Source organism: Rattus norvegicus, chromosome 3 (assembly GCF_021556685.1).
Source record: "Rattus norvegicus strain SHRSP/BbbUtx chromosome 3, alternate assembly SHRSP_T2T, whole genome shotgun sequence".
Taxonomy (NCBI): domain Eukaryota; kingdom Metazoa; phylum Chordata; class Mammalia; order Rodentia; family Muridae; genus Rattus; species Rattus norvegicus.
The window spans coordinates 61,282,900-61,294,769 of record NC_141536.1 but is presented as its reverse complement, the minus strand read 5'-3'; the positions used below and the strand labels follow the sequence as shown (position 1 = coordinate 61,294,769).

Genomic DNA, 11,870 nt, shown 5'->3' with positions numbered 1-11,870 from the left:
GAAGATACACATGAGCACATGTATGGAAGAATAAATTGCTGATGAGGAGACTGCAAATAAAACCATCATAATACGCTTGTTGGGGGTTATTTATATTTGGGTCTGTGTAATTTGTCTTTGTGAAGTGAAAAAACAACATTAATTATACAAACACCTGGAAGTGTTTATGAAAGAAAAAGGAGCCCAGTCTTCGTGTAGAGTCGGAAAGAAACAGCGTAATGGATGCCATGTTCATAGATAAAGCTGAAAAGACCTGCACAAAGGGTCTTCCAACGTCAGCTCTCTCTTTATTTCCTTAAGAACCCACTATTTGAAACTCTACCAAATTCAGCCATAGCTTTATGATTCCCCATAGAGGGACATTTCCCTGAAATTCAGCTTATATCAAACCAGCCATTTCCCCTGAGGGATGAACAGAGAAGGTAAACTCTGCCAGATCGCCTATAAACTTCAAAGGCAGGAGAATGCCTGCAAGGTTCTCTCTTCGTTTTTGGCCTCTTTTTTTTTTTCTTTCTGATGTTGATAGGGAGTATAAATAAACTAACTCAGAGGCTTTTTACAAACACTTTAATGTGACTAAATCCACCTGAGCAGCGTGTGGCAATGTCCTTAGCACCAATGTATTTCTTACTAACTATTCCCTAAATATGTGGTGGGGTTGACAAGCTGTGTGACTAAGCCCTATTCTAGATCAGTGGTTCTCAACCCAGGAGGTGTGGCCCCTTTGGGCGTCAAATGACCCTTTCACAGAGGTCACCTAAGAGAATTGGAGAACACAGACATTTACTTGGTGATTCATAACAGTAGCAAAATTCCAGTTAGGAAGCAGCAATGAAAATAATTTTATGGTTGTGGGTCACCGCAATGTGATCAGCTGTATTATAAGGGTGGCAGCATTCGGAAGGCTGAGAAGCACTGCCCTAGAGCAAGGCTAGAGGAAGGTGTTACAGAAAATAGATGTCGATGCTGTGATCTGAACCACGTGGTTTCTGTAGATTTCTAAATTACTGGGAGGTGGAGTCCAAAAAAAAAAAAAGGAAAAATGTAATTATTCAAGTCTTTTGCAAGTTTTAAGACCAGGAATTAGAAATAACCCACTTTAAATGGGTGCATGCAGCTTTCCTTAATGTTCATGTCCACCAACGCAGAGAACCTTTTTTTCTTTTTCTTTTTTTTCATTCAGTACCCTGGATCTGCTCCATCTCATTAAGGGAAAGGTCATCCACACACAAAATATGTTGCTGAGTGGCTGGATTAATCTTTTAACAAAGTCCTATTTCTAATTCCCCTTGCCCTTCTGTCTTGGGTTTAAACTAGCCTTTCAGCCGCATGCTCTCCTTTTTCTGTCTCTCCCTCCTTTCTGTCTAACTGACTGCCATTTCAGAAGTCCCTCGCTGTCCTCCAAGCCTTGCACACAGTCTTCCGTCCTAAGTGAAGCTTTGTGAGGGGAGCAGCTGACAGCCTGCGGTCTTTGTAGCTCGCTGCCCCAAATTCCCTTCCACTCTCGAGGGCCTTTGTGCAACTCGTGAGCCGTGCAGCCGGGGTTAACTTAGGGTGAAAGCGTGCTGTTTGTATGCGGGTTGATGTTTGCTGTTCTGGTTGGCAAGGTGGATAAGGACCTTAGCAATACCCGCTGTGCATTTAGTTTAAGCCATGGGTGTTCTGGATCAGCCGAAAGCTGGATGTAATTGAATTGTTTTGGTTTACACAGCCCGGTTCCAAGACTGGCTCAGTGGAAGAAACGGTCTTTAATATTCTGAAGTGGTTATTTCTCCACGAGCTCCTCAGCCCCGCCACCAAATGAAACCAGGGTAGAGTAGGTTCTACACTGTCCAGGATCTTGGCATCTGCTGACCAGAGCTCACTCCGGCTGCCATCTTCACGGTGTCGGGTGAAGTCTAGGAACAGGGATCTTGGTGATCAGAGCAGCAGGCAGAAGCCCAGGTTCAAGGGTGTACAGTATGCAGGGCAGCCAGGGCGTGCTCTTGGAAAGAAGAGCAACGGCTGACACTCACGTACGTGTGCACGCATCCTCCCACACCTTTCAACTCAAGAATACGTTCATAAGCCTTAGCAAAAGAAAGCAATGGCGCTTACTCGGCCCCCTCCGAATCAGCTCGGTGTCTAACATGCTTTAACTCAGAGCTGGGGGTGGGGGCGCTGCACAGGGAGTGGGTTCCTTTGGCACCGTGTATGGCTCCGTCCTCCGGTTTATCTTTCATTCCAGGGCTCTCCAGTGGTTTCATCAGATTTGGAGTTAGTGTCTCTGATGTGTTTGCCTCTAACCTCTGACCTAAACTTCAGAAGTGTTATTTTCAGCTGTTCTTTGACAGGGATCCAACAGCTGCTGCTTAATACCACAGACAACTTCTGACAGGGGCAGAGCTTCTAGCAATAGGATTAATCTGTGGGCCTCACTCTGATTTGAAGCTAGTTGCAATTTTTTTTCCTCCAGGTAGAAATGGGGATTTACAAAACGGCGGGTGGGGGGGGTGGGAGTTGGGGAGTGGGGAGCCAGAACACTGCTAGGAGGCTAAACAAAGGAAAAACAAAAACAAACAAAAAAGGAAACAAAATGTGCACAAACAAAGAAAATACATCTCTTACAGTTAACAAGAAGCACGGAAGTGCCGAGCTTCCTAACGGCTGTTTGCTCGCTGAATTTGAAAATACTGTTCAGAAAAACTGTCTCAGAGAAATCCTGGGAATATGTGTAGCTCTTGATCAATCCTGGGTGAGATGTTTAAAAAAATACGCCTAAGAAGCTCTGAGGAAATAGGACCACTCCACAGACTTCATTTGGCAAAGCCTATTCAGTTTTAGAAAAACAGATTTTATTTTGAGCAATTTTGTGACTGAACTCCTCAAACAAATACCAGAACTGAGAGAGAGAGAGAGAGAGAGAGAGAGAGAGAGAGAGAGAGAGAGTCATTTTTAGCACTTTTCTTTGCGTGAAGAAGACTTGAAAGAATTGGTATCCAGGTCAGTGACTTTCTGGTTGCAAAGTCCATAGTTACAACTGTTTAGTTTCAATGGCAAAACTAATTTGGGTTGTCAGGATGTAGGTTTTTTTCCATTAGCTATCAGACATCAGCTGATAGGCAAAGAGCTCAGAGCTGTCCCTCGAGTTTCGGATAATGGCAAAAATAACAGGCACTTACTGATACCATAGGGGTGTGGCGCTCTCTCTCTCTCTCTCTCTCTCTCTCTCTCTCTCTCTCTCTCTCTCTCTCTCTCTCCCCTTTCCCCCGCCCCCTCGATAAACTCAATGGGGCTGTCTATTTTTAACTTCCTGTTCTTTCCTTTTGGCAGGGTAATCATTGTGAGCACAGAGCGTTTCCCTGAATGAGTCCGGGTAGCCTCATGGAAGCCTTCTGACATGACCAGCAGACAGCATCCCTCCCAAGGCTACTCAGGGTTTAAACCCTGCTTCTGAAGTGACATGTCCTGCAAAGAAAGTCCCCACGTGGGTGTTTCCACCACCACTGTCAGCTCTGTAGCTGTGCAAGCTGGGGACTCCAAGATCGTGATAGCCGTTGTCAAGGTAAACTCACAGCTTTCTTTTCTCTGTGTGGCTGGGGGGGCTCTTTGAGGAGTGGCTGAGAGCCCTGGAGGATAATGCACTGCATAGCAGAAGACAAATAACAAGTAATCTTCACACTTAAAAGTGACAGAGGACTGCTAAGTTTCAACAAGTTACCAGTTGCTTTTCAGCCTAGAAAGCCAGCGCCTCAGAACAAACTTTACTGAGCACTTTCAGTTTGGTCCTTAAAGGCAAGGCGCATGTATGTGATGGGGGGTCAGGAATTCCAGGCAAAGGAGAGTCCGGGGGCCGGGATGGTGCCTGTGATTTTTGAGTGGATGTCATGGAGAATGGAGGAGGCAGGTCAGAGGGAGACACTGTCCTGAGCATGGGAGAACTAGAATCACCAAAGCAAGTGCCTCCCAGAACCGGTTTTCACTGGGCAAGGCAATGCTAAATACTTCTCCACAGACTATGTATTAGACTGCCTCTTGGGAAAAGGAAAGTGCAGGGACTTGGTGCTTAACTCTGTGTTTTATGTCCAGCTGTTTGCAAAGATGGCCACACATTTGGGGGTGGGGGTGGGGTTTGTAGAAGGCTCCCATGATTTTCTTCCTGTGATTGAAATCATCATGAAAGATCTTCTGGAAAATAAGCTTGCTCTTTTAGATGATTTGCCACCCAAAGAATTCATGCTTAATGAAAGCAGACCTGGCAAAATAATAAATAAATAAATAAATAAAGAAAGAAAGAAAGAAAGAAAGAAAGAAAACAATAAAAACCCTGACTACAAGGCCCGTTGAATTTAATTGCTGCAAAATTTTATAGTGGTGTGTAGGTGGTAGAAAGGAAACCGAGCTTGACATTGAGCAAAAAGCAATTCACTGAAGAAGCTTGGAAAGCAGGGCTCTGCTCAGGGCGACGTTCCCAGGACTAGGAGAGACTTCTACACAACAAGCAGGACCTCAGATCCACTCCCAATCCTCCCCTCTGCAGAGGTGTGAGTGGGAATTCCAAGGCACTGCAGATTCCCCAGTGAAATCAGATCGGTCACTTGCACACGACTGAAAGACGCTTTAGGCAACATGCAGATTCCAGCAGGGATGGACGAGAAGCAAATCTAGGAGTCTTCTTTTTAAAGTAAACATTACTTCTCCTCAAACTTAAGATACTCTTAGAGTAGACTGAGTCACAATGCTTAGGGAGTAACCTATGGGATGGTCAGGGGTACAAACTGGGACAATTATATAGGAAGTTCTTTTAAGCTGGATTCTATGTCTCAGAAAGGGCACCGATGGTCCTCTCTCCAGCTCCTTTACCCTACTACCATCTCCAAATAAAAGGCACTACAGCCTCCTTAGAGAGCGAAGTCTGTTTGATGGGTGAGAAAGCCTGGGTCTCATCTGTTGTGAAGCAACCTCCCGCTTTACCTGTGTGAAGGGTCGCTCACTGTCCAGAGATGTTTTTCGTGAATTCATCCAGTGACTTGGGGATCGTCTAACCCACACACTTCTCATTTGGGAATTAAGAGGATTCAAACCTGCCATCCATGAGAAAATGTGTCCCAGAGATGAGAGAAGAACGCGGCATTTAGACCTGTTGTGTTTCAACATTAGGCCACCTCTCTCTGTGGAAGGAGAAAGTGTTTGTGGTGCAACTGGAAATTATAATTTAGATGTGGGAAAAGGAGAAGGGTGGGGAGGAGAGAGAATAAAAGTTCACTTCACGTTTTTTGTTTTTAGTGTGGCAAATGGGTGCGGCTCCAACTGGCTGAGGCACAGCCCAATCTCCTAGAAATTGGGAGCAGTCAAGATGAAACCAGAAAACTGCTTCACGATCACGAGCTCCTTCTGGCCAAGCTTAAGGTAAGAGCAAAGTCAACGCTCCAAAGGAAGGTGAGGCCCGTTCTCGCCTTCCTCTGGTCCCACTGCTGTGACTCACTTTGGCCATTTTAATCCGATGCTGTTAGAGAATGGAAAAACCGCTGCTGCTGGGCGCAAGCATCAGCCTAGGAAAGAAACAACGAGGGCTGGACAAACAGCTCAGATGGTGGAGTGCTTGCTTTGAAAACATGATGACCTGGGTTGGATCCCTAGAGCCCACGGGAAAACGTCAGGCGCCGTAGCACAGGAAATGGGAGGATCCCTGAGGTTTGCTGGTCCAGCCTAACTGGTGAGCTACCCGCCAGTAAGAGATGCCATTCCAAACGAGGTGGATGGTACTCCTAAGGGTGATCCCTGAATTGTTCTCTGGCCTCCACAAGGACACACGCAGAGAAAGACAGACACACCGACACACGTGCATGCCCAATAAAATACAAAACAAGTCGTATTTTTAAATTTGCCCTAAATGCAATAGAAAACACAGAGGCACAATACTTCAGTAAGAGATCCCCCTCCACGGTCCACCTCAGTGAAAACAAACTCCAAGATCTTTTCATTCCATGCATTAAGTTTCCAACACACAACATCAGAGCTAATCTTTCTTTTGCTAGAGGGACCTTCTGATAAGAATAGTTTATACCAATCATTTTTTTTTAAAGTACCTGATTTTATGCTTAGTACTACTAAGAGTTATTGAAACCGGATCACATTGTTAGAAAAATTAGGCCCAACACATTGTGGTTAGTTAAGAATGTAGAGTTAACACTGATTCGGGATGCCAAGTGAGGAGAAAGCCAGCTACATAATTTGCGAGGTTCTGAGCAAGGTGAAAATGTGCAGGCCCTTGTTCTAAAAGCTATTATAGTTCTGTGTTTAATATCTGTCTGCTTTGGGTACTAGCAGACAGGACACACGGGTGAGTGCAGGCTATGAATGTGGAGTATCATGTTTAGCTCACACAGTGAACTCTACGGGGAGCCAACTGGTTGGGGGGTGGGTAGACAGACAATGCCCCTCCCCCAGAAGATGGCTTCCTGTTCCCAGATCCCAGCATTTGCTTCGTGATCTGTGGGATTCACTTAGGGAACACAAACTGAAAGAGAAGCATCCTTAACTTTTCCAAGACAGTGACAGGCTGAGTGTGAAATTCCCATGATGCCTTCCTCTGAACAGGGCAGTAGACTGCAGCTAGTTCTCTGTGTCCTGAGCAAATAGATGTCTTTGTTAAGATCAAAGAGGCTTGGTGAAGATTCAGAGTCCTGAAATGGTCTTCGATGTCAGACTTAAATAATACTGGCTTCTCTATGTTTCTAGGCTGAAACGCGTGGTTGATTTCTAATTCAGAGTCAGGTGTAAACTGCATCTAATTTATAGACTGTGGGAAAAGTAATTAATTGGGTAAAACTGACTGAGACGGTGATAGATGAACAAGTATTGAAGAAGGCAGCCTCTACAACCTAATATTTACTCCCTTGTTTGACAACTCCGTACTCTGATGTCTGATCTTAGCTGTCATTCAAGGCAGCAGGCCCTGTCATCACAAAGTCTTGTGTGTGTTGAAAGAAAGAACGCCGAAAACAAAACACCATTATAATGTGAAAGAACATTGGACCAGGAATCAAAAGACCTTTGTGAGGCTTCAGTCATGTCATAAGCGAATGTAACTTGACAAATAATTCAAGGTCTTCCTGTTACAAAGAAAGCTTCAATACATCCTTGAACCTACTGTTCTACGAACTACAGAAACCCAATACCGTTCCCCGTTTGTTCCTGAGGTTTGCTTCCCCATAGTCCTTGGGTCCCCGTCTCCTTTCTATGCACCTGCCAACATCCGTGGGAGGTAATCTGGACCTGGAGCTACATTCCTCTCTCAGTTCCCACTAACTCATGCTGCCTGGTACTTTCCGGTTCACTGATGAATCATGAATGGTGGCTCACAGCAGACTGGGCCTCTGGGGACTATGGCTCTCATCTCTCATATCTTTGAGAAAACACCACAAAACATGCTGTGCATGTCTTAGATGGAGCACCCTGGATCTCAGCTAGGAATAAGGGTTCCAGTTAATAGGTTCTGATTGCCTTTCGGGGCATTTTGGGCTCTAGATTCTAAATACCTGGTTCTTTGGGGCCAGACTTCAGAAGGCTATGGATGAGCTACCTAAGTCTTCCAAACTTCAGGGGTTTTATCTGCATGCTAAGGAGACAGATCCGAGGCTTGAATCTGTTGGATTTTATCATTATGTGCCATGAAATCTGGAGTCATTTTCGACCTCCCTGCAAATGGGTCTAAAACTTAAGCTCTCGGGCGAACACGCATTTTGGCTTTACCTGTGGTTCTAGTCATAGGCTCTGAATAGCCATCTCTCATGCTGTCCTTCACCAGGTTGTTTGCTAGGAACTCAGCCAGCTCAGCCCCTGAGTAGCTTCTTTATCAGGTCTATCTTTCAAATCGCACCGGTATTTAATCTTTTGCTTAATGATTGTAAGAAAGAGAGGAGGGGAATTATTAAGGAGTTTGGATCCTATTTCAGATTTGCCAACTTAAGAATAATGGGAATTGAATCTTTCAAATGGATCCCAACTAATTTACTACTTATTATGCTAGCGGGGCCATCACCACTTAACCTGTGGCAGAAAATTGTTGGTCTCAAGTTAATTGTAATATGAGGTTTTCAAAGGAAAAGGCTGGTAGTCGTTCAAGAAGCCAATCATATTTCATATTTGGTGTCATTCTAGGCCTTTCTCAGGGACCCTGCAGTATGTTCCAGTTGTAGAGGAAAAGATTTTTGAAGGGGTTCTGGGAGAGCGTAGTAGTCAAGGGGGGGGGTTTTAATCGTAACACTCATCCTCTCCAGCATGAGGGCGTATATTTAAAAAATTAGGGTAATAACAGTTACCTTTACGCTTCCAAAAAGAAGATGTGGGAAGACAAATGTGGAGCTGCATGGAAGTCCGTGCTGTCTTTAAGAGGGAAAACGGTGGAATTATTATGCTAATGAGGAATACATCAGACTAATGTGAACATTTACTAAAAAAGCTATTTTGTGCCTTCCATTAAAAATTATCTCAAACCCTCAAGTGGAAGAATAAGGGGATAGTGTTGGGAACACGAGGTTTTCCTTAGCGATTCTAATGCTTTGGATGTCTGTGCCCCGAGGGATTTCATTTTGCCTTTAGCTGTGTACTTAGCCATCCCTCTGGAGTATCCAGAGAAAACACACTTCCCTGCTTCCAGTGGAAGAAACAATCAAACAGAAAGCATTAACTCCCAAGGCTTCTAGATTCCCACACTGCACTGAATCATTTCCAATGAGAAAGAAGGCATCCAGGAAGGAGACTAGGGGGACACATGCTGGGTAAAGACCTGCCTGTGGCTGCTGTTGACTTTGTGTCCTCAGGTAGGCGCAGAATGGTCAATGGCAGAAACGAAGAGGTGGGGGGTCCTTGGGGATGTTGCTTAGGATGCCGCTTTCCTCCGTGTCCGTCTTTTAACTGCATCTCTAAGTGTCCAAAACAATGCTATGGTGCCAAGTGAGTCTTGGGCACCAGCTCCTTGTTATGGGCGAGTGACCCTTCAGAGAGATTGCAAACCACCACCCACTTGACCTCTTGTTTGACTCTCAGAAGTCTAGTGCTTTCCTGCTTCAGATGGGATCTCTGGCCCAGTGTGGTTAATACTTAATCTTATTTCTAATTACTGATCTAGACACAGGCGCGCTATGAGTACAACATTTGAGTAGCAAAGCAAAATCCTCCTGTTCAAATTTGCCTTAAACAAGAGATAGTGTCAATTACTGAAATTAAGCTATAGGATTTGCTCAGAATGCATTTAAAAACATGTTTTATTGCACCAAGATATAAACAATATTAAGTTTACCATCTTATCTACTTAGATGACTACAATTCAGTAGCGCTGATTACTTTCAGAGTGTTACAACCATCAACTGCATTTTTTTAAAAAAAAAGTCACACCAAACAGAAACTCTGTATCTCCTAAGAAATAATTATTGTCTCTGCTTCCAGTATGATCTATTTTCTCTGTCTATGAATTTGCCTGTTCTAGACATCACATAGAAATGGAATACTGTATTTGGCTTTGCTTACCTGGCTTTTTTCTTCTCATATGATACTTGCATGTATTTTGTACAACAATTTCATTTCTCCTTGAATAACGAATAACAAAAAAATGAATGAACGAACGAATGAATGACGAATAACAATACATTGTAATGGTGGTTTTCTTTAGTATACCTGCATTTTGCCTGTGGCCTATGGTATGAGTTCAGGAATGGAATTTCCTAAGTGTTCTGCCATAGCTGTGCTCAAGTTTTCCGTTATGGAGTAGTATGTGGATGGTTAGATTTACTGTCGACTTGACGCAAACTAAAATCATCTGGAAAGAGGGAACTTTAACTGAGAAAAATACCTCTTTCAAATTGGCCTGTCGGCAAGTCTTTGGGGTGATTTTCTTTTTTTTTTTTTTTTTTTTTTTGATTCTTTTTTTCGGAGCTGGGGACCGAACCCAGGGCCTTGCGCTTCCTAGGCAAGCGCTCTACCACTGAGCTAAATCCCCAACCCCTGGGGTGATTTTCTTGATTGATGACTGATATGGGATGGCATAGTTTGTGGGCAGCACCATTCCTGGGAGGTGGCCCTTGGTTGAATAGGAAAGCAGGGTGAGCAAGCCATGAGGAGCCAGCTGATAAGCAGGGTCCCTCTGTGGCCTCTCAATCAGTTCCTGCCTCCAAACATGACTTCCCTCCATGATGGATAGTGAGCCTCTCCTCCCCAAAGCTGGTTATGGTATTTATCATAGTGACAGAAAGGAAACTAGGAGTGTGTGTGTGTGTGTGTGTGTGTGTGTGTGTGTGTGTGTGTGTGTAAGAATACAAACACATGTGATCTATGCTTGTGGAAACAGAGGTTGTCACCAGGTTCATCACTCTCCATGTCAGTTTTTGAGATAGGGTCTCTCACTGAACCTGGAGGTCATTGATTTGGCTACTCTGGCTGGCTGGTGAGTCCAGGGATCCACCCGTGTCTACTTCCAAGCACCAGAGTTATAGCCATATGTCACTGTGCCTAGCTTTTACGTGGGAACTTTGAACTCATGTCTTAATCCTTCTCAGCAGGCACTTTACCAACTGAGCTCTTTCTCTGACCCCAAATTTTGAAGAACTTTTGATTTCGGATTTCAGGATGAGGGAATTGTTTAGTCATCTGTCTGAGGGCATGCAGATTGTTTCCTTTCTGTCTTCTGTAAATGGTGCTGCAGTCAACACTGGGACAAGTCATTTGCTTGGAACATCTAACTCTAGTTCTTTCAGGCTGACAAGTAGCAGCACGATTGCTGGATTGCATGGCCTTTCCATGCTTAGGTTCTGAGGAAACGCTAAACTCTTACCCCTGGTAGAAAATAAGAAGTTTGGTTGATGCAATGGTTGGGTTTAAATGTCAGCTTGCCACAACTGAGAAGCACTTGAGCAGCGAGTCTCAATTCAAGGGTCATCTCCATCAGATTGGCCTGTGGGTGTTTGTAGGGAATTGCCTTGATGGTCTTTATCAATAGATGTGAGAAGACACGCCCCAAACGTGAATGGCATCTCCTAGTAGCAGCCCAGATTAGAGGGGGGAAAAAAGATATGGAAGAAGGAAGAGTATGTGTTTTTTTGCTCAACTGACCTTACCTCTCATCACTGTATTTACCCTGCTGCTGCTGTTTCTAATTCCTCAGCTGATGTTAGAACCAGCTTTTCCAGGAACCCAGCAGTCCCAATCTAGTGCCAAAAGCCTGAAGGATTTCTGGAGAGCTGCAGGCCCTCTCTTCACCTTGGAATCCTGAAAATCTGGTTCTAACTTAGGGAGGTTTCTATTGACCTTTCTACTTTCTGTTCTAGCAAAGTGAGAACATGCTACCTGGCTGGTGAGACTTGGGGGAAAGGAGTGGCCAATGGGGAATGAAGGGCTCTTTCTGAGGCTCATGGTGGACTGCCCTCTCCCCTCTCTGCTGCTGCTGACCAGGCCGGATATCTCCACCTGGTAGATGCAGACTACAGTCCAATCCATGACAGCCATGTCCCCAATCTAATTCTTCTTGCAGGCCGGTTCCAAGGTGGGGCCTAGATTTTGGAGGTGGGAGAAGAAAGCCAGAACAGTCTTGTCTTCCAGTTCCTTTTTCTCATTAGTGAGAATAAATATCTTGAGCCATACTTGATTTTGATGTCAACCTCCCAACCAATATGGCACATTAAAGGGAGATGGCCAATGGGCTTGTGCACAGAAAGCATCTGCCTTACGTTTCAGTGATCATTTTGAGTGAGGTCAGTGAGATAAGGTAGGGACAAAGCAGAAGCTCTGGAGAACTTTTCTGACACTTTGCTATTAAGAAACTTCTCTACAAAAACAAAAACCAACCAACCAACCAAACAAACAAACAAAATTCTCCCAACCATGAAACACTAAAA

General features: G+C 44.4%; 1 protein-coding gene across 3 annotated transcripts in view; it reads left to right on the top strand.

The window, feature by feature from the left end:
* Positions 1-3,293: 3,293 nt before the first annotated feature.
* Ccdc141 (coiled-coil domain containing 141) overlaps positions 3,294-11,870 on the top strand; it is a 160,229-nt gene continuing 151,652 nt past the window's right edge. For 2 of the 3 annotated variants that reach the window (XM_087651716.1, XM_087651717.1), the window contains exons 1-2: positions 3,320-3,544; positions 5,266-5,388. In XM_087651716.1, coding sequence (XP_087507842.1) covers positions 3,443-3,544; positions 5,266-5,388 — 225 coding nt within the window. In that variant the 5' untranslated portion in view covers positions 3,320-3,442. 3 annotated transcript variants of the gene reach the window in all.